At 40.4% G+C, this 24437-nt stretch overlaps 1 protein-coding gene across 1 annotated transcript in view; it reads right to left on the reverse strand.

The window, feature by feature from the left end:
* Positions 1–20798, reverse strand: part of sei (potassium voltage-gated channel seizure) — an 858190-nt gene extending 837392 nt beyond the window's left edge. The window contains exon 1 of the mRNA XM_071583602.1: positions 20194–20798. Within this exon, the coding sequence (XP_071439703.1) occupies positions 20194–20269 (76 nt within the window). The 5' untranslated portion in view covers positions 20270–20798. The remainder of the gene's footprint in view (positions 1–20193) is intronic.
* Between the last annotated feature and the right edge of the window lie 3639 nt (positions 20799–24437).

Below are 24437 nucleotides of genomic sequence, written 5' to 3' on the forward strand. Positions count from 1 at the left end.
GACGCTCGCAAAATGGCTTTACTTTATTCTTTCAAGCGTGCCACCACATATCAAATGCGGCTAAACATTTGTTCTCTTGTGGTGGCGTGCAACAACGCATTTGAAAATCCATCCATAAATGCTCTCATTCCTATCAATTAATTTTGAATAACATTCTTATAATGGATGAAATATCATAAACTAAAAACTAGAATCTATTTTACACCCGTTAAACATTGTATGCGTAAGAATTCCTTCAATATCGACAATCTAGTGAGATTAGTTTTTCATTTCAGCTGGAGCACTTTGCATCTAAATGTATTGAAGTTCATTGATAGTGCTCCTTGTGAACTTCGTAACTTGATTGATCACAAAACTTGATCTACACATTGAGGGAATAAAAATGAGTCACAAAAGAGATGCTGAGAGCAAGGCATCGCAGTTTTTTGGAGCATATATAGAGGGTATGCATTTAAAATTTTGCTAGCTACCGCCAAAATTGAGCAGAGTAAGGGATATTCCTACACCTGTCAATAAGGATGATTTGGTGATTTAGGGTTGAAGTATTTTGAATAGTTGTGTCCATTTTTCCCCAACCAATTGTATGCGGCAATCGGAATTGGCTGTATTTCTAGTTTTATACTTTATATGCGTTCGCTTTTTTTCGATGATAATGAAGTACGTGTGTATTATTTGTACACCTTAGTTTATTGGTACATAATAAATTTTTCTAAAGGAATAAAGAAAAATGAATAGCATATATTTAAATGTTTAACGTAAATTACATCAAATTTATAGCATTTCAAGTGCACCAGATTCCTTTTTCGGTCATTACCGTCTATTTTATTTTGCTTTTACTAAAAAGGTCAACTTCAGCACTAATTTCAAATCCTTTATTTGGTAAATACTTAATATTAAAAATTGCCCTTGTCAACTCAAGCTATCTAAATGATTTTAAAAATTAAGTTCTGTGCACAAGGTGGTTAGTTTGGTTGAATAAATATATCTTATTAGGTGGTTGGAAAACATTAATTCTAGAAGGCGAGTAGCGTTCGGAGAAACTAGCAGAAGTCTTGTAGGAAATCCCCTATGTGCGAAAATTTTACGTTTACTGAAAAACGTGCAAAAACGATGGCACCGAGCACACATTTTTATCGTAATTCCGCTAAACCTTTTGCTAGCCTTATGCAATTAAATGAAAAATAATATTCCAAGCAATCTAAGTAGACGCCGGGTGGTTGACAGAGCAGCTTGTTATGATGTAATGCCAGGAAGTATGATATTACAAATGGAATATTTCCGTTATGAAATTATTTAAAAGATGAAATCTAGTAAAAGTAAAATGATACAACAATGACTACTACGGAAAATTAAAGGATTCGCGAAAGAAAAATCATAAGACGTCACTACGACAGGAAAATTAGTTTCTGCCAGTATTGTAATAAACATATGGAAATATTTTTACTATAGAAAAATGAAATGCAACAAAAAACTGCATAAAATAGAACGATACAGATTTTTGGCAAATTTTCTGGATACTTTTCTATTTTATTTCTTAATTTGATTTCGAAAATATATTTCTTATTTCTGGGGTTCCTAGGTTAATAAATACTTGAATAAAATTTGAGTTACAATAGAAATATAAGAAATTAAAGTTACAATATTTTCCTATTCGGGTCTCACCCAAAAAATCTCACATCAATTACGACAATAGCGAGAACTGTCACCAAAAAACGGTTGCTCTTGAAGCATCTTAAGAATAAGTTCCTTGACGAACCCAGCCTTTTGTGCGAAAATATAAGAGTAACTTCAACATGGACACGTGCAAAGCTATGCTAGCTGCAAAAGTCTAATTGAACTCTGAGCAGAGTTTTCATAAATTTCTTCCAAAAATAATGCAGGTAGACCATACAGTCGGAAATTATTTTGAGCTAGAATTACTTCGATTCTTATTAAAACGAAGCAATCATGTCAATTAAAATTGACATAAGTGGTTCCTGAATCTCTTTGTGTGTCAACTAAACGAAAGTTACATAAAAATAAGATAAAAACTGATAAGCAAAACTGATTGTTGGTCAAATATGATGCGTCCTCACCTACTCAACACCAAACAATTTTGACGGCTTTTTTCCTCAACAAATATACGCAATTACTGTATCCTGGATGATGCTTCCAAAATTCCTCAATGTAGTTACGCCACCGCTTCATATGTTCATGCCGCTTATTTCCGATTAAAAACAAACGTTCAACCAAGAGAATAAGGAGAAAATTATTGCTAAGTACCAAAATCCTAAATATGAAATAACAGGGATTTTTATCGGTAAAAGAACTGAAATACTGGTACTTTCAATAGTTGACCAATGGTAGACAAAAATATTCAACATTTTTCTTTTGAATAAAACAATAATTTCATTTGAATTGAAGTTATATGAATTAAGAACGAAATAATCAAGGTTTTTAGAGAGCAAAGATGACATTTTTGGATCTTTTTTTGCTGTAACGCTTATTTCAATGATTCTATGATGTTTTAAATGGTTTTGAATGTTTTCTGCAGCGTAATAATCATGCATCCTGGGAATTTCCAGCAAGTAATTATGGTATCACACAATTGTGATTCAAGGTTCTCATACATGGTTCAATTTCCGTATAGTACAATTTAAAATAAAATGAATAAATTATTTGCGCAAATATGATCTTCAAGTAATGCGAAATCAAAAATTGTGACTTCTGGACAGCAAGACGTTGGAATCGAGCTATTCGTCGCCTATCAGGTATTAGTCGAGCGGCACCTTTTAAGCCTTCCACCCGAGAAGCGACTTCATATTCAATGCGCGTAATTGCACTGCTTATGCTGAGGAAGAGAGGCTTATCTCTCGTTGAAAATTTGCCGCTCTCAACGGCAGAGATAAGAGAGAACAGCAGAGAGGCGATTATCGCACGGCCGTTACTCACCCCTCGTGTAAACATTCCTGGGCGTGCGCGGTGTAACTAGCCAATTTTATTTTTATTTTTTCAATCCTCTTTTCAGCATTCACCTTTAACAACGAGTTGGTGAATTCAATACCATAAAGATGCCCTTACCGATTCAAACGGAGGTACGACGCGTGAATGCTAATTCCATTCACTACTCTAACAGCTACATACCCATTTATACAGTGTGGAAAGCCATCAGTAGAACCTATAACGATACTTTGATCTTAATACGTACTAACTCTTTACCATTATGATATTTATCACTACATTGCTACTGCTTGTTCCACTAATTGCAATACTTGCCACTACATCGCTTCTACTGTCCCACTATTAATGAGAACACGTGTTTTCTGTTTATAAATTAAGCGGTAGTCCAGCAATTTTAATAGGGACACGAAGTGTTGCTCCTGGCTCATTAACAAGCAGCTTCCATGATATTACTCCTGTGCATCTATTCTTTTCATTTACATGATTAATGTATAGCGGCAGATACGCTTTTCATCACTTTAACTGTTACTTTCTTTTCCGCATTATACATGTTAACGGAAATGCGAAAAAAATAATTCAATGCAGACGACACATTTTCTACCGACATTGAGAACGTTTTCATAAAATATTGTAACGAAGCTTACATAAGGGCAAATCTGAAATATTTAATTATGAAAACTAAAAATATAATACCATTTAAATTAGTCTCTCTGTTCTTTACATTCGAGCAATGAGCGATCACGTTCAAATCATTATGCCGTTATATTCTCATGTGAACGAATAAAACATATCATGCAATATGCAAAAATTGGTTGCTTGTTATTTTCGGCGTAGCCAAAATTGGCAAACTTGAAGTCTACTCCTCACGGTCGATATCGCTTGGGTCTACCTCTTTAAAAATTATAGTAATATCAGCAGCAAAAGTACAGAGCAATATTTCTTTTCTACTGACCTGAGTCCTGCATACATAAATAAAGCTTGTAGAGACAGAAGGTCAAAGTTACTGCTTGATTGGCATTTCAAATATATATTTTCTCCGAAAATTAATGGCACCATTCACTCAACTATCCTTCACTGTGAAATTTATTTGACTGCAGCCCTCCATTCTTCCCTATCCCATACCGATTCTCTTTATCCCTTGTAGCTCTTCTGTCATAGATACCAGTTTATTTATCCCATTGATATATTTGCCCATCTCTCTGATGCATTTGCCCATTTCTCTCATTGATGTATTTGCCCATTTGGCTCTCCTCGTGGGACCATATTTTTCCTTCGTTTATGTATTTTGCAAATTCTTTGTTTATGAAGGTGTGTCAAGGTGTTTATCGGTTTCCTCTTTTCTGAATAAAAATGACGTACGCGATTCTAATTCCACGATGTATCGCAGCAACTATGTTGGTAGAGGTTTCGGCTACTGAATTGAGGGGTCAGAGCTCAAACCCAAGTGGCACTAGATACCCTCAACTTAACCTAATTGGTGTCTCAGTGCAAGGTGGCCTCTACCATCAAACTGAACTTCGTTATGCTTACGTGAAAGATTCCAATTCCTCATTAACTTAAAAAATCGGAGATAAAATTTATGACCCGCTTAACTATCATGAAAATCATTGACATATTTCAAAAGTTCAATCGTGGATATGATTAAAATATGAATATATGATTAAATATGAACATGAATATCACTGATCCAAATGCATAACAAATATTTTTGGGCAAAAGAAATGAGAGCATTGAAAAGTCATAACTATCCCACTATGAAAATTAATGCTTAGAAGTTCGAATATCATGCAAAGAACAAGTTTACCATAAAAGCTTATTTCCTTACTGATCTAGATCTAACTCTTTAACTCAATCTTTGGAACTCAATGTTTTCTTTTGAGGCTGATCGCAGAATAAATATATTTAAATAGAATTCTCATATAAAACTTCATTTTCTGACCTGGGCTAAATCTCAAACTTTACATCAGATGAGATTGAAATTTCTTAATTTTATTTTAACCCCAGGTATTTTAAATTTAGTACCCTTTATCACCCTGACTTAATTTCAAAAAACGTCTTCCTTCATCAAAGTTAAAATTCCGAACCAGTTGATAGATCCGAATGATTTCTCAAAATCTACAAATGCGATGACATTTCGTTGATCTTTTCCCATCTTCTTCCCAGTAAGAACCTTAAGAGATACGTAAAAGCTTCTCTTCAGCACGTGCGTTACCAAATTTGAAATAGGTCGCAATCTATTAATTTCTCTGCTTCACGTTCCTCTCCTCTGTAGTTTATTCCTATCAAAATCTTCGATGCATGTGTCGCAAGACTATCAACCGAAAATGCTCACCTTCATCTGTTCTCATTCTTGTGGAAACTGACGCTTAATTTTGTAGATTCTTTTATACTTTATGATTTATTTTTTCGCTGCACATTAGATACATATGATTGGCTTAAGTATACCTATCCCCATCATCGTAAAATTAAAGTGACAATCGAAAAGAAATCTTTTAAATTATATTTTTCCGATACTTTTTACCAAAGAGGTCTTTCAGATACTCTTCCCATCTCTTTCACACTAAAGAAGGTACACTTTAGTTGTGCACGTTGCACTGTACTCCTTGAAGTAGTTTCTTGCCTTCAATTACAGCGCCAACTTTTACCCCCGTCACGTTGTTTAACAGTTTTTCAGATATATTCTTCGTCCATTCCTCCCTGAATTTTTCCCCACTAGTTAATCCCATTTCTTATCTTTTCATACTGCCGCCGTCCTACTTCAGTTCTTGTATTCTCTTCTCCCTTCCATTATTTTCAGTACTTCCTCAGTGACCCAGGCTTCTTGTTGACGGCTTTCTTTCGACATAAGGCTTCATTTGCAGCTTCCAGTACCCCATTTTTAATGTTCTACCGCTTTCTTATTTTTGCTCATGTATCATCCTGTTTTCCCATGCACATTTCCAGCGCATCTTGGGGGGCTAGCCTCTTTTAAGTTATTTTTTTTGTTTTTCCGCTTGCCAACCTGTTGTTTTTGATTTCATTAGATTCCTTGGTTAAATGTGGTTCTTGACTATCATTAAGGCTATATTTTATCAATGATTTTATCCCTATATTTTTCAAAATCTTTGATTAGATTCGACAGCGTCCGTTTAACAAGAATACAATATGGTTAAATTGACCTCGTCTCTAGGTCTCAAGCAATATTCTACACGCAGCTTCTTTTGTTGTGGTTTTTAAATTCTCTTCTTTGCTAATCATTTTTGTTCCTCACCATCATTTTAAAGCATTTCTTTACTCTTAATTAGTTTTTCTAAGCTATAGTTTCCAAAAATATTTCCTCATTAGCAGCCGATGATTTCATTTCAGTGTCCGATAGCTAACGTATTTTCTTTACCATTGACGACTCGTACTTCCTTTAAAGGCCTCTTCCATCTTTCTTAATCATTGTAGTATATCGTGAAAATTTAGTTTTGCATCAATATTGACACCGTGTGTTTTTCTGGAACATAAACGATACGTATCTATCGTACTGCATTTCCACCTAGATGGCCTGGGTTCGACTCCCGGTGGCGGCAGATATTTTTCAGTGGTATCCCGATCCCTACTTGAGGTGTTTTGTGGAGGGCACTTTGAGTGAGTACGCCGTCCGTCAGATTGGACGCTAAGCTGCGGACCCCTTGACGCCTTTCGCTCGCCGGGTTTCTCTCCATCCTTCATCCTTTCCTGTCCGTCCCTAATGGTGCAAAGACCTTAGCTGTCGGTCGCCTCCCCTAAATACTACTTCTACGATGATTATCCAATCCGTTCTATGGTAGAAACCTCTTAACGCACATTTCGGAATATTTTTCGAGTATTCTTTTCACTCTACCATTTCCACTTGCAAAACCTGAGTTATACGCTCAGGAATACCGAGTTACACTCCCTATAGTTTGTCTCTAAAAATCTACCCCTTTTATTAGTTTCTTTTAAATAATTTCCATACAATCTGAGCTCATTTCTTTGCATTTCCAATTCCATTTTTTTCCAGTCACCCGCAGGTGGGATATCTAATACTCCAGTTTCTAATCCTAGTACATTTGATAAATGCACTATCTTAAGCAGTCCCCGACAGGAGATCCGAATCGTGGACTAGTTTACCGGCCGACCATTTTATTTGATAGAGAGCCCCACCATTTATACCAGGGCTAGTAAAAATACATAGATTTTAGACCTTTTGCTGCTAGGGATATTATTTTACCAGTTTTTCAGTGCATTTGATATCGCAGTACAGCAACCATTCAATTTTTATCACGCCTGCAATGAATTGAGCGTCGCTTTAGTTACCAACATGGTCCCCATATTCACACATATGAAGGAAGGCCCACCTCCCCCGTTATTGGCACCCTATTGATTGGAGCCAGCCACTCACGAAGTACCGACACTTTCGAGAGATCCATAGTATTTTTACACTGCCTAGGATGGACTCCTATGGCCTTCGAGTGCTGTTGCTTATTGTCCTCGACATTGTATTCATCGGGTACACCTTTTTTATGACTAACCATTATATCTAGAGGTCGATCTTTTCACCGCAACCTAGAGGAAGCAGTTGGTAGCATTCAGCACTTTCCCGCAATATTAAGTGTTATGGCATGCATTTCCAAACGTGAGAAATTGAAAAATATTTTTAATACCATGTAAATTTTCAAAATGCGAGCGAAGGCTATCATTCAGAAAAAGGTTCTAATAATGATAGATATGAGTACTGCAAATGCATTAAGAAATTCACTAACAAGTGAACAAGTTTTGTTTCAATTACGATTTTCATGGAAGGAGGGAACGCGGAATGGACTCACTATTGTTTCCGGCAATCGTAAAAAGACAGTCAAGATAAAAAAATGTGGATCGAGGTGAAAGTTCAGCGTGATTTCATCAAAAAGCATGTTCATCACGATCGATAGATGAAGCACAATAACTACAATTACAAATAATTAATCAGAGCCAATTTAATATTTAAGAAATACATAGTTTAGGATTTACCCATCCTCAAATGTATCCCACTTTATCTAATCTGGAATAGTAAGTAGTGTTTATCACTTATCAGAATGCTCTACATCATAAATGCATGCATACAGATATCGAATATTGAAACATTCAAGATAAACCAACTTTTTTGGAAAAGCCAATACGTACGAGGACCCTGTAAGAGCCTAGAATAAAACTTTAACCTATAATTTCTAGACTTTTGTTTCCATTGTAATCGGAGGCAATAACTACAAGTGCTGACTAAATAACATTATTATCTAGGATAGAGGATGGGGAACGACGATCAACTCTAATATTCATTGCATAACTAAATGCTGTTTTTAAAAATTATGCATAATTTTATATTCAGGAAGAGGATCATAGAAAGGCTTATGAGTTAATTACATCGTCACCCGAACAAAGAGAAAGCTTTATGAAATATTTGGAAAATTTAGAGATTAGGTTACGATGCATATCAAAATAAATGAAATGGTATGCATATAGTGAGGAATTTGGAAACATTCAATAGAATAGTAGAGGAGTTCCTAAGGAACGAGGTCGATCACCCCGAGGTAGGTTTACAGGGATGGCGCATTCATAAATTATGATGGCCTGGCGTAAATAAAATATGCCCTCAGCAAGGTGCAAATTTAAACATTTTTGGAAATCAATGGAGTAGAGGGTAAAGTCAAAACCTTACAATATTGTGAAAAGATGAAACAGGGAAATGAAGAGAGCATTAATTTAGAGAATAAAATATAAACTGAAAAACTGAGCTGATGGAAGTGCGCACGAGGAAAAAGGCAGTCGAAGAACAAACATTTAGGATGTGAGGTAAACTGAAGGATACCGCAACGAAGGAAGTATAGAAAAAACAGGAGAGTATGTTATTCAACAAGAGTTAACTAAAGATTATGAGAAATCAATAAAACTATTCACGAACCAAAAAATCTACAGTTCGATACAAACTCTACCATGGTAATGTCTGAAACTACAACGACACAACAACTTTCATCGACGAAGGAATTTGCTCTGACATTCTATTTTCGCAGATTTTCCGTTCGGCTATGGAAAAACAAAAATATTTACGAATAAGCATTTGGAAATTTGATGGCGTTGACGCCACCCTGTTCATCGTCCGCTCCCGTCCAAATTACTCTCCTCTGTACTCTTTGCTTCCGTCAACAGCGGACCTTTCCCCGCCCTCACTCCGCAACTAAATCCAGCTTTGTGTAATCCACGCCTCTCTCTCCATCTTCCCCTTCCAGTCTCTGGTCGCGAGGTCAACTCCGACGGAGGCAAAATTACCAGAGGGATAATCGACGAAAAATACCATCAACAATAACGGCGCTCGAGTCCAAGGGATCGGAAAACACTCCACAAATCGGCAGGGTTGCTGCAGTTGTGGATTTAGGAAATTCCACGACTTTTTCAGGGATAAAATTTCTATTTTTTTCAAACAAACATTCTAAGTGAGATCAGCTAAACAGACCCGACATTTAGAACACTGACGATTTGAAAATGATAAATTATGAGCAATAATTCATCAGCCGTAGTCAACAGCCATAGGTCGCCGCTTCAAATATTGCCTTGGGCGTTATAGATGTTATGTAACTTCTGAGATAAGTCACTCAGCATATAATTCCACTTGGTAGATTGTAAGGTTAGCATTGGAGTATCTAAAACCAAGATCTGATGAAAATCAGTAAAATAAATACTGGAGTCCATTCATATTGTGGCCGTTTTATGTGATTATAATACTGCATAAAATAAATTTGCTTTATTGGAACCAATTTCGTCAGATTCGTAGCGTTGAAAATTGAGAGAAAATTTAGAATTTAAAAAATTTAAATTATCTGTATGAGACACCAATACTTAGTTAAAAGCAATAAGAATTAGATAAATAAAACTTCATTCTAGATTGTGCCAATCAGGTACTGGCAGGGACTTAAAAAATATTTCTGTTGAAGTAGAAATGGAAGGATACTGTAACACGGTTAAAATCTATGAAACTAACCTACATTTGCTTTCATATCATAGCTTACAATCAAGCCTGAATGAAACAACTTACGGAGTTCAAATACTTGGTCACAGGCAGTGATCACATATCCTCGCCTAGTCCAGTATGTAGGTGAGTTATTACTAGAGCTAACGGACAACAGCCACTCTATCTCTAGCCCTGAGCCCAGTACTGTTGTATTTTGTTAAAATATTTATATTATAAAAATTCTTAAGGGATTCCCAATGCTTGGGTCCGTTCCCTTACAGTACTTAACCTCTTAAGACTCTGCTGGCGTCTATTGACTAAGTTCGATTAGTTGAACAACGGTCGAGGCTATCCTTCAAATTAACAACGCCAAGCATCATGGGAAATCTTGATGTTGCCTGTTTTTTTCTCTTTCTTCCGCCAGCATGCTCGCCAGTCTGTTTTTTTAAGCTTCTCACTTAAGTGGAACTTCAGAAAAAAGGAAAATACATAGGAGAGTGAAGGTGAAACATTAGCATAAATTGCCGGAATATAGGCCACATAAGTAGAGGAGAGAGGGGTTTTTGATTGTGTTGAATCAAACAACAGATTGTGTTGAATCAAAGAGTAGGTAATTAAAAGTTTTGCTACCAATAACGCCTGTAGTATCATCAAAGGTGTAATAAGTGTATCGGTAAATTACCAAAGAATTGTATCCAGTCCGCTTTCAACTTTGATTTGTCTTTCATTCTTCCTCGAATATGACAGGCTTGATTTTGTATCTCGCTCGCAATCCTCTGACAGGGAAATTTGACGAATTTCTCCTCAAAATTTTTAAAACTAATTATTGATCACGGAGCATTCCAAAATTTGTAGAAATTGACATATTAATTGTAAAATCAAGAATTCAAATCGAATTTTTGAATCACAATATTCCAAGTCATTGTCCTCGAGGCAAAGTGAATATGTACCTACCTCTAACTTTTTACTATCACTCTGTGTAGGTAATAAGGTGACGGTATCCGAGCGCGGCTTCACTTATTTCCAAATAGAAAGCATCTATATGCTAGTGAGTACTTAGGGTAGTTAAAAAATGATCTTCCTTGGGTTCCCAGACTTTCCGGGACAAATATCTTAAGTTTCCTGAATGTCTCAATGATTCTCCCTAGTTCAGGTCTCGTACACAATCCCAAAGAAGCCACTTGCTTTCCATTTCACGTGAGTGTCGGTCAAACGCGGCAGCACATCCTAGGGTACGCGGGACGATGCCGGAGAAGAGCGCAACAATCGATGGGAATGCATTGCGTAACAGTCGACTGCTTCTAAATGCCATCGAACGGAGGCTTGCCGTCCTTCGTCTTCCCGGAGACCACGACGGCGTCGGGCCTTTCCGCCCTCATCTATACGGCCTCCACAAATGTCGTGGCAAGTTTCCTACGAATTCGAATGAGAAACACGCACACGAAATCCCCAAAAATGAAATCCGACTCTGCTCATTTCCAACTGAATTCCCCCATGTGTTTCAGTGAACACAAAGGTGATAACCGTAGAAATCAGCCCGAAAGTGGATTTAATACGCGAGAGTAGAGCTCTCCACTAGTACCAAGTAACACAGTGCGTAAAATTCATACATTAGCTGAGCATAAGCGAGAAGTGCCCCCCGTGCGGTTTCCCAGGAGGATCTGGAACAGAAAATTAGCCCAGCTTATGTGAAGTATAGGGTAACCTTAGTTGTCACCTGGCTTTGAGCTCAGGTTCTTCGCTCACGGCCCTAGCATATGATACAATTCTTTTGTCCTCGGTACAAGGAGGTCACGACTTTTTAAAATCGATGGCATTTGATGTGTCCGTCACCTGAATAAATGTTTAATGCATTGCACAACATAAAAATCAATAGAAAACTACGTCAGAGCCAATGACTGCCTATGGCCCAATTTTGTTTCATTTCCGGCAGGCATTTGATAAATACCTATGCGTTTTAGAAGTATCTGATGATGACAACACTGAAAAATAGTAACTAAAGTTGCATAAAGAACACATCCCAAAAACTATTAGACGCTCGATAATTCCCAAAGAGAAGTGTATTTTTAATAAGAGAATGTCATAGTTACATTGCACCGATTTTCCAAAGTTAATAAAAGTTTGGAAGGCATACGCCAAGGTTTTAATGAGGCAGCCGAAATGTTTTTAGAATTAAAGGAGTTCCTAAGCTTTTTTTTCGATTGAACAATTAAATTTGACGAAAAACTGTTTCGTAAGGTAATTACTGTGTCAATTTCTTAGGAGAGTATTCCTTGATAGTAATCAATTCCCACAGTTTCTGAAAGACTTATATTAGTATGTCATTTTATATTCTTAAATGAGTTCCTTCTTCCCAAAAGTAATTCTATATAATTATCAATTCCTAGCCCTTCTTTGAGACATGCTTCCGAGCCCTTCGAACAAGACATCCTGCCTGATAGCCTGATAGTTAAAACAAAAGCACATTGACCTCTCCGAAGTACTGTAGATTCGAATTTAAATGAAAAATCCCTGATATGTGAATTATTTCACTACAGAGAAAACGAGGTGGTCACAGAAAAAAATGGGACAAGAGCCAAAGCATGTCATAATATCTTACCCACTCATAAAACAATATCCGTTTGAAAACCTGTATTCCTGTAAATTATCCTCTCGGAGCGCCATTATGAAGAAAAATAATCGAGATTTGCAAAGATGTTATTAGACATGATATACCACGAAGCTAACATTCCAGGCGGTAAGATTTGCCTAATACAAATATGAATCAATTACGGTCTCCAATCAATCGATACGTTTAGTATTTAGACCAGATTAAGCCATACAAATATTTACGCCGAGGATGATCCATGTGGAAGGAGTGACACAGAATAGAGGGAACGAGTAAGAGAATGGGGGGCGCTCACGATAAAAAAACGACCATAAACCGAACCATCAGTTCTTGCGTAATATCCAATAAAATGACCAATGCCATACTTTTATGGATACTCAAATCGCCGAATAAACGTCTTTCCCCGGCACGAAAAATACGTCTTTCGGAAAATACAATGATTAATGCCCTTCATAACCTAATTTTCCCTCGGAAATTTAATCATAAAAATCGATTGTCTTGGGAACCTAGGCAAAAAGAAAATGTTAAGGAAATGAGCAGTTGCAATGTGAGGACGTAGGAATACGGAAAACCCACAAATTTAAAGAAATTTTAGGGTGGAATATTTTACGAAATGATTCAAGGGGTTAGGGTATCGAGAAGACATTATATGCAGGACCTTTGCTGGCTACGGCGTACCCGAAATGGCAACAATGCCCCGCAGTCAGGGAACAAAACATTTTATGTAAACCGCATTTTTGTCCGACAACCCACATACAGAGCCCAAAACGCGATGAATCGATACTTCTATGCCCCCGGGCTAAATCTTGACTCACTTCTTTCTCCAACAAGATTCAACCTATAGGCTACCTTTTCATTTTGTCGCAGCTATCCTTAGCTTACCGCACTGGAATCTCAAGACCTACGTCCTACTTCTGTGTCTTTAAAGAATCCTTTCTCCTCCAATCAGCTCTTCCTTTCTACTAGCCTAGCCTCTTTTTATTTTCAGATTCTACCTCCTAGTGCATTTTCCACCTCAACTTAATACTAACGTCTCTTAATCCTTTTTCTTTCGCCATTTCCTTTGACCATCCGATCATATTTCAACATCCCGCAGTAAATTTTAAAATCGTAGAGCATAATGGATTTCTCAAGCCATCTGGCATTTTGCCGTGAACACGTGTGAGGAATTAAATTAAAACCCAGAGTTTAAATTTCAAATAAGCAATGTTAAAAATTTAGCATTATTATGCAATGTTTCGATAAGTACTGGTTGAATAATGAGATTTTTAGCACTGCGTTTATGAAGGTTACCTTCCACGAAGCCATCTAAATTTCATGAAGTATCCTTCACTGTGGGGAACTACGAGCCGAGTGGTAACCATGGGAAGAGACAATTCTGACAGCTTTGAGAGAGTTTCTGAAAAATCAATATGAATGCACCTAATCACGAAGTGTTGTACGAAAATAGCACTTCGAATAGTGAGGTTGAGTGGCTTACAAAAATTAAAAAAAAAAACCTTTCACCCCAGTAAGGGTTTCAGACAATGTACAGACAGCAGTTATATTCCATAAGTAATTTAAAATTGTTGAAAAAAACCGCACGCCAAAAAATCAACTCTAACAGTCCTGAAATCACTCTAATATTGACAGAAAACACTTATAATTGGTTACTATTGAGTTATCGAATTATCAATGGTTAATATCTTTCTTGAAATATTATTTGGGTAGCATATTGAATGTAGGACCAACTAAAATTGATTTTCGGCGGTGTGGGTATATACAATACGAAGTTCAACAGAAAAATTCCTACTATAAAATGAATGAAAGTTGACCATATAAATAAACATACAAGTAGTTTTAGCAGGGCATATGGAAAAATATGGTCTCATCTCATATTTTCCAGCTCGTGAAAAATTGCTTGAAATATTTTCTCTATCCAAGTCATTACGCGTGATATTTTCCCTACGGATACCTAATTAGATTACCTAAATAGGCGGCGGCACCCAGATTTTTGAGCGCAAAAAGGATTGATTATAATTGAATCTGCGATATCAGACACAGAGAGGTCCCGCAGTGAAAATATGCCGATGATTTTATCAACGGTGGTCAATTTTTGAGCGGGTCTATCAGATTCAAGGGCTCCACCCCACCGAGATCAGATCACAAAGAAGAAAGGGGAATTTCGTGCCAAACAACTCTTTTGAAGTAGCGCATTGCCTTAGCAAGTCGATATGTACGTGACTAGAAACGGAACATTTCAGTAACTCAGAAACACTAGTTTGTATCTGCGTTTAGGCATAAATTCCAACCCCTGTTGCACCATAATGAAACTTACGAAAATTTCCACTGAACGCTCACACAACCCAAATTTATTCTAATACTAGGACCGATTCATAATGGCATTCCCTATGGGTGGTTCACGGTTTGATAACAACATCAAACATACGATAACAACTTGTTTTGAAATAAATTATTTGATCTGCATGATACTCTGGTGGCATTGGCAGTAAACGACTGCATACTTTGACTGCTGAATAAGACTTTTTGGAGTGGAAACCTTAGTAGGATAACATGCCTTGGCCCCAATTTATTCCTGGAACGACAGAAGTTTTCACTCAGCGGCAGAAAATGTCCTTCACCAACGAGCAGTACGAAGGATAGGTCTAAAAACTTAACTATCGTGACCATTTCCACGGTGAGTACTTCAAAATCACATATCACTGGAGTTCAGATCCATTTCATCGGTCTTAAACAAAAATAAGTAAGTTTATGATGAAATGCTTTCCTGCTTGTTGATGTTTGAAAGAAAGGGTGATCTGTACGGGGGGGTCACAGCAGCATCCCAATTGTAGATTTCAAAGTGTAACCGGCAAATACGACCGCGACAAAGCCGTCTCCTAGCAACGGGAGACTCCCGCTGATACGTGGAACCTAAAGGACAACAACCACGAGGGCAAAGGCTGAAATGAATACGGTTTGCTTCATAGCGTTGCCTCGCAAATCCAACAACGTTTCGCTTCGTGACAAATAATGATAAAATGCTCAGGGTTTGATTAAGTGTCTTTCATTTCTTTTTTGCCCAAATCAAATGTAACTATGTGACCCTATTGCCCGATGCATTCTTCAAATTTACTGTTGGCGTTCAAATTTTGTGCCATGATTACTGAACGCGAAAAGAGATTCGTAACGAAAGTGAAGGAATTCTATGCACGGCGCTTGTAAATCGGCAATATTTCGTTCGGCATCGTTTAGTGTGGCCTTAGACCCCCAGGAAAAAAAAAGAAGAACGCGTTGGCTGAACTGATTGAAATGCCCAGGACTCTGCTAAATGCCAATATTCATCAGGTATCTTTCACGTAAACTTTTACAACTGGTATGTTGGTCTCATCACTGTATTAATGCTAGTTGGAAACAAGATCAATATATTAAAAAATCCATATAATCAGGATCATCGGCGACGGAAGAAGAGAAACTACAGGTTGAGCAGGATGATTTAAGAATGTTTTCTGGCAGTACTCCTACTTATAAGCATAAGGGAAAACACTTCTCATAAATATAACCACCTTAGCTTTGGCAAACGGTTCGTAAAAACTCGCTTAGTTCACTAGTCAACGACTATGAGACGTAAACGACCCGAACATGAGAGAAACCTGAGTTTTTAATGAAAAGACTGAATAAGGCACCAAGTCAGAAATTGCCCGACGATCAGCAACGGCATAGAAGAGTATTTACGACGGAGGTCTATGTAGAATACTTAGAGATAGAGGGGGAAAAATAACTAGACACATACTGAGAATCAATAGTTTGTTGAAAACCAAAATGTAAGACAATATGAAAAAGGTTAATGGAATGGGTATAGGCGACTTACGACATGCAAGTGATGGGAAGCATTAGTCTGGAGAACTAAAAAGGTATGAGAAGATCGTTAGAGGACAGGACGGCTGCTAAGAATCAATTCTTGGATGAATATCTCATGATTAGAAGAATAATAGATAATGAATTGGGTCTGATTTCCACCGATCTAAATTGCACAGTTGGTATGCCTGAGTAATAAGGCGGTTCCGGATTTTTTCTATGGATTCTAGAACAAGAAAACCTATATACAGAGTATATACCGGTAGAAACTCTATTTCCTTATTAAATTTGGATTAATTTCTACTTGCTTAAGTAGTCAAAAATGTAACTAGATACCACAGGCACCTAAATTTATTATCACACCGATGAGCCAATTATTCATACGAGAAGTATAGTATCTCCTTCATTTCGTTCACGAGATACTGAGTTTGTAACACTGAATTTACCGGAAAGTATAATGTTTTATCTCTCTTAGGCCCAACCTCCTACTTTTATAAAAGAGAATCCTTGCAAGTAACCTTGAGAGCCCATGCAAATGAACCCTCGAAAGGTATTTGAAACCATGTAATGGTCTCATCCACGTTTTGTCACGGCAATAATTTCAGGTCAAGGTTCGTCTATTACCTAGTTTTTCCATGCCTTTATTCCTCTAATAACTTTTCTCTCAATGAGCAAGAGCTCCAGATCTATAAATTCTACACAGATATTTTTTGCATCAAAATTTCACTTTCCTTCGACTCTGAAACTTGTTTATTGGAGCCTAACACGAGTCTTTAATGGCTGAGGGTCAATTTGGTATTTCGTTTTATCAGTATTTATTACTTCATCGGATAAAGCAAACATTTATGGCTGCGTGTCGGAGTATATAAATTTCCGGCGCTATCAAAATAACTCGTAGTGTCGCATAATTTGCTCTTGAGTGCACTTAAAAGGTAAACATTAGATACGCCTAGAATGAGGAAATTCTTCGTGGACTATTCAAGGTAATGGGGGCACGATTTTAATGTGTGTTTTTTCACCAAGTCAATGTTATCAGATATGGGGAACGCCAAACATCGTTTTCATGCACCATTAGTGTAATTCAACTTCTCGTAAAATACGTAAGTTTATCAGAGAGCGTGGAACACCCACCTCTTGACTACACCACGTGATTCATTCGACAGCCTTCAAACACTGAAGTGTGATTCGAGAACGCCCAAAGCACTTACACATGGTCGTTTATTTTATTGAGCTAGTTTAAATGAATCTTGACGTCGAAAGAGATTTAATTTTTTTGTGGCCGATCAATGAGAATGATAAAATGGTAACAAGTCTCAATATTCTCTGTGATTAATTATGCCATTTATAACTCAGTTGTAAAGTTTGCATACCAGGAAATTCTCGCGGCAACAGTCCCAAAATATAGATTTGGTAATCCATCATTATTCCTGATTCTTAAAAGAGAGGAATGTGTGTATATGTATATATACACACACTCCTCTCATACACACACTGTATATATACAAATACATACATATATAAATATAGACATATATGTACATAGATATATACATATACATATATATATATACATATATATATATATACATATATATATATATACAGAGAGAGAGAGGTGTAAAGAGAGGAGTATAAATATATATATATATATATATATATATATATATATATATATATATATATATATATATATGTATATGTATCTATATATATCCAGTATATCCAGGAGGCATATGATTTTTCGATGTAAAATCAATCTTTCCGACCAGGCAGAAAATTATTAGTCTTCAGACTAATTAATAATTATGTTCAGAGGATAACTAGTGAGCGTGGATAGTATAGGGATATGAACAAAAGTCCTTAACAGCATACAAGTAGCCTACGCACACTGAAGTCAGTCTACTTTTTTTCTAATAGAACAGGTGAGTCTTCTCCAGAAAAAAACTCTAAAATTATCTACGGTAAAACCCTCACAAAAAGATCCGCTAGGCTAAGAAGAGAGTAAAAACTCTCAAAAGACCCTTTTCACATCCTTTTATACCAGGTAACTTAGATTCTCGCGCTAATCTTGGAAATGTGTGTTAGGAAGTCGTTGCTTCAAGCAAATATAATACTTTCCTCCAGATTCATAATCGTAATCAGAAACCGAAATTCTCAGCGATCCCATTTCCTCAGTTCTAATTTCGCACACACTTTTCTCACTTCCAACTCTGGGGCTGTGGATACTCTTCGCCTCGAACAGCCGACCGCAATGCACACCGGGGACTTGAGGCCGACTTCACTCGCCCGAAGGGACATCGAGGAGACAGACGACCTCCCAACGGAAGATCTTTGTTCGAAATTCACGAGAAGGGTGCTCTATCTCTCTAACTCGACCGTGCGGACAACGTACTTCTAGTGAGCCGACGGAATGCGTGGTGACATTCAGAGGGTTCGGATTCATTACTTCCGTTTCATGGACCACGAACGAATTAATGCTGTCATTTGCAATGAGTAATGTGGGCGTGAAAGAAATTCCTAGCCGTAAGTATTTTGTCACCGTGAGTGGAAATTGTTTTTGGGCCAAATATTGATCGTACACGACAGGTGTATTTCCCATTGCCCGAGTCAATCACTGGAAGTTCCTCGCCTATATGGCACGATGGCCATGGGAAAATTGAGATTCTAAAATAGCACAACATGTATTTCTGCATAGCAAGAGCCATGACATAGGTCAATACACGTTGGAAATTATCTTTCTTTGATGGATGTTCATCCTGCATTCCTTCCTCGAAGCCTACGCTGAACTTTCCATTAATGTTACATCTAAGCCCTATAAAATAAACCGTAAAGTCAAAGGATGTCATAGTTTCATGCACCAGGACGTACCATACGAGCTAATAAGAAATATTTACCTAGAATCTCAGGCCGGAAAATACACTGAAGAATAGTATTATACTTTTGTTTTAAAGGAAATTCTAAAATCCTGGCAATATGATATCAAAATAAGGTCTATGCATTTCTAATCCATTGGTGTCACTAATAACGTGGCAAGTAACGAATGACAACCACATAATAAGTACGTTATTTTTACAAGATGTTCATGTGGAGTTGGCTATGGGCTAAGCTTCTATCATAATCCCCTTAACGCCACAATTCACATAAAAATATTAAACTTGATTTGACGAAAATTCTGACATGCTAATGAATGATTGGAGTAACATAAAGTATGAAGATTTCTGACTGAGAAATATTCTCCTTCCAGAATCCTGGTACCATAGTTCTCGCTATGGTCATCTGAAAAGCTCCCTTCATTAACGTGTATAAATCAGCCTACTAATAGTCTCATTAACAAGTATATTTCATATTTTAAAAACCAGCAGAGAATAAATAAATACTAAAAGTTTAAGATAAGCATTCACCACATTTCGTTTGTAGGACGAAACATTCCTAACTAATCGTGACAGGAATGGTAAAGGTATCTACGGACAGCAGTTCTCGATCGCCCTCTTGTTTCATGAGACCTCCCCGGCATGCGACAACGCCCACTTGTTTTAACGGTAGGGATTCGTGACGCCAAGGTCGAATGCCTCGAGCGCACGTAAAATATCATTTCTTAATGCCGGCCGACCTTGTTAAGTCAATGAATTCAAAAATCAGCCCGCCACACGACACCCTTTGTCCAATAAACGTTTCTCTATCATTACGACACATCTTACGGTAAAATGAAAACGACAATGGCTATCGCCTCCTAGAGCTCTGTGAAGGCGAAACGTTCGTCCCTTCCGCCCCTAGAGGAATAAAACCCCGTCCCGACCGCACGCCTAGCCCCATGGGAAGCACATGTCGTGCGTATACTCACTGTGCGTGTCAAACTTCCTGATGATGGTTTCGATGATAGTCGTGCGGGGCGCCACATGTCCCCTCCTTACAGGCATCTTCTCTCAGCCTCTATCGTTGTGTGTGGGTTATGTCCTTGGGTGTGTGTGTATGTATGTATGTGTGTGTGATTTTGTGTGTATCTCTCTCCCTTTGTCCCCCCTGTTCCTCCTCCTGAAGCCCTCTTGCTCTCTCTCTCCAAGGCTGTCTTCTTGAACGGGAGGATGTCCTTCTCGTCGCGCGGAAGGATCCTCCTAAGGAAATCGGTGCTTTGAAACCATCCGGCGTCTTGTGGGGTTGGGGGAACAGCAATTAAACACGAGGAGGGCCTCTCTCTATCCTTCCCGCTCTCTCTCCCCCTCGCGGTTCTGTCTCCGGGAGGGGGAGGCGGAGGGGCCAGCGGCAGCAGCAGCAGCGGAGGGGGCCCTGCTCCGTCGTGTCACGCGGCGACCTCCTCGCCTTTCCCCGGCGGCGGCGGTGGAGTCATCCACCCCTCCCTCATGAGGACCCGGGGACGCCACCGTAAGACCCGCCGGCCCTCGGCGACTTCGCGAGGCCCGTGGCGGTGCGACGGCGGGCCCCGCCGCCTCGTCCACCGGGGGCGGCGGCAGCGCCCACCGGCTGTGCGGCCGGCATGCCCCCTCCCCCCGTGGGGGGGGACAGGCGATTCGTGGGGTGGTTTAGGGTTTTTTCAAGGGAAGGAGAAGAGAGAGAACGAGGGAGGAGGGGCGTGTGAGGGGGTAAGGGCCTTTTCAGCGGGGGATGCGAAGGCCCCCAACACCTATCGATTGGCGGAAAGAGAGGAGGCCGTTAAGGCGAGGATGCCACCGCACCGAGCGGAGTCGCACGCCACCGTCGACGCCTCGCCCTCCTCCATTACCGCTCCCCCCGGGGTCGCGTGTGTGTTTGCACTCGTTCCTGTTTCTGTTTAATTCTACGTCATGCGTAGCGGGCGCCTCCAATAACACCACTGCCGAACACCTCGCTCTTTCGACACGCCCTCACTGCGAGCACACCCCCGCACGGGAGCGAACTCCGTTGCTCTTCGTTTATTTGTTATCTCTGTCTCCTGTTCTCCCGCCCCCCGCGAGGAGAAAAAGGGCAAGGAAGAAGGGCGGGCACGTCTCACCCGCGAACACGGGGGGCAAGCTGAATCCGTCGGCGGGAGGGAGGCACTGCTATCCGGGAGAATTTTTTCCTGGGACTCTCAACTACCCTCACGCACACCCCCCGCGTGTCCGGCTCCCGAAGAAGACGGCTCCTCGGCACTCTCTCACAACTCTCCGCAGCCTCGACACCGGGCGATGTTACCGATATGGGAAGGTTGTAGCGTATGTGGGTGGAGAGTGGGGGAAGTAAGAGGGAAGAGCGAGTGTAGAACGACGGGGAAGGTATTACATCTAACCCTCCTCCCGACGGACTCTTCCCTCCGATCTTGTTCCGCGCGCCAATGAGGAGCAGGGAGACGGGGAGCGGGGAAGAAAGTGTCGTGGGCAGGAGGAGGCGGAGGGAAGAGAGAGACGAGAGTGGAGACGGAGTGGCTGCACGCCGGGTCGAACAAGTGGGCGCGCCGCCGCGTGTGCCCCCGCGAGAGGGGGTCGGAGTGCGCGCGTGTCCGACGCCCTCAGCGATCCCCCGCCGCTCTCCCGGCCGTGCTTGCTCCCGCCGCCGCGTGTGGACACGCACGCCCTCCTCGCGCGCCGAGAAAGGAACAGGGTGGGCCGGGGGAAGGATCGAAAGGAGGGAGGGTTTTAAAGCCACGTGCCCGTCGGATCCTCGGGCGGGAGCGCCGGCGTGCGCTCCGTCGAAGGCTTCAGTCGAACTGAGTGTGCGGGAGTCGAAGAAAGGGCTGTGCGATCTACCAGGGGTGGGCGGGGGGAAGGGTAAGGGGTATGGGGAGAGGTAGAAGGGGGGCGGGTCGAGGTTATGAAAAGGGAGATAGGGGTGGAACGCCATTGGTCGACGAGTCGAGGGATGGGAACTCCCTTGCCGAGGGTTGGGGGGAGGGGAGGATGGAGGAGAGAGGAGGTTTAAGGGAGGGAAGCTCTGGCGGGGATGATGGAAAGTATGTTCCTCGCGGTTTTTCCAGTAGCGAGCGACACGGCCGGAGTATATAGGTGGAGGTTAGATTGGGGAAAAGAAGAGTGGGAGGATTATTTTTTAGCTGATTTTATTCCGTATTTTTATCATCATTATTATTATTTCGGGCCCAACTTCCGTACCGTGGAGAGGAAGGGGAAAAGAAGGAGGAGGGGAGAGGGTAAGGGTACGCGGGGGTGCGCAGCCGTGGAGAGAGAGAGAGAGAGGGACAGACGACAGTGGCGCCGGGGCGAGGGTCGACGGCGGGCGGAGGAGGCGGAGGGGAGAGAAGAGGTGCCACGCCTAGCATTATGGGACACGCACGTGATATCCCCAGCCCCTCCCGGCCTTCTCGACTCTCTAAACCCCTAGACCCCTTATCCCCACCCTACAATATTCTCTTCTCAAACCACCTCCCTTTCCTCAAATACTGCAACCTTAATTCCAACGAAACCACTCGACGCACGATTTTGCAGGGAACGCAGGACAATCCAATCCTGCACACACACACACTCACGTAAGCAAGCAGTCCCTTTCTCCTCCCGCCCCGCCAACTGTATACGTCACGGTCGTCACCTAGTCTCGCAGCAAAGCCTGTCAGTCTATTCTTCTTTGTTTTTTTCCCATCGGAATCATTCAACATGTAGGTGGTCCCAGCAAATTTTTCTCCGCCGGTTAACCAACTTCAATTACTCCCGATGACTCTGCGATTCTCGCGCTCGTGATTACTTCAGGTAAAAGATATCCTGTGGCGGAATTTAGGGGAAAAGATATCCTGTAAAACGACGCTGATTGGGAGAAAGAAAAATATTCACGGGGCGCGAACAACGGAATTCTCTGAAGACCAGATGGAACAAATCTTGACAAACTTCTGCGAGGAGCAGTGGCTGAAAAGTGAGGCGTGAGATGGGACGTCGATATCCTTCAAAATATGTTATTTTCTTATTCGATATCTTTAAAAATATGGTCCAATTTCGACAGGTGAAATGAGTCCGCCGTTGCCACCAAATTTCCACCATAAGCTTAACGTAAAAATCCATTTGATGCCAATTTTGAGGATAATGGATAATTTTTCACTCGGGAAAGTTCAGCAATAAATTCCAGGCATTAAATATTCTTAAATGCGAATATAAAGCAAATAATGAGCAACCTATAATGAATATCAAGTTTGTGCAGTCGAAAAAGAACTATCACAACTACTGTATAAATTATATATATACATATACATATTCGTTTCGGTTCGTCCGGAAAATAAGTGTACTGATTTTTTCCCGCCGCTCCAGGCGCGTCCAGCACCGCTCTGACGGGCTGCGATTGGAGGGGGGTATGTTGGCAAGCGACGCTGAAAAAGGCAGTCGGCTCTGAGCTGTGGTGTAGTGAGGAGCTCTGTTAACACGAACCTCCACGCTCGACCCACGTCACGGAACGCGATGCCGAAGTTTTTGGAGCAGCGTTATGCCATCAAATTTGCGGTAAAGCTTGGGAAATCGTCTACCGAAACTGTCGGTATGATTAACCAGGCTTACGGGGAGTCAGCCATGTCCAGAAACATGATCTTTCGGTGGCACAAGATGTTCGTCGAGGGCAGAGAAGAGGTCGACGACGAACCACGGCCTGGACGCCCATCAACGACACTCACCGACGAAAATGTGCGAAAAGTTCGCGATGTACTGAACTCTGGTCGTCGTCTTAGTGTTCGGATGATAGCAGAGCAGTGTAATGTGCCAAAAACAGTAGTGCACGAGATTATTAGGGAGCAATTACAGATGCGAAAAATGTGTGCAAAGTTGGTGCCGAAAGTGCTCAGTGATGATCAAAGACTCAATCGTTTGGAAATCGCGACACAACTTGCGGATCACTGCAAAAATGATCCACATTTTTTAGAGAACGTTGTTGTTCCCGAAGATAAAGAGGAGTTTGAAAGGAACGCGATACGGGACTTTGGACGTCGTCGAAGAGGCCGTGACGACGTGTCTTCGAGAGGTTCCCGATGATGCCTTCGCGGGAGCGTTCCAGGAATGGGAACGCCGCTGGAACAAGGGTATCGACTCACAAGGGTCCTATTTTGAGGAATATTAGCTTAAGATATGTAAAAGTGTAATAAATTTTTTTTCCTGAGCTCAGTACACTTATTATCCGGACGAAGAT

This window comes from Hetaerina americana, unplaced genomic scaffold (assembly GCF_022747635.1).
Source record: "Hetaerina americana unplaced genomic scaffold, ioHetAmer1.1.p SCAF_14, whole genome shotgun sequence".
NCBI classification, from domain to species: domain Eukaryota; kingdom Metazoa; phylum Arthropoda; class Insecta; order Odonata; family Calopterygidae; genus Hetaerina; species Hetaerina americana.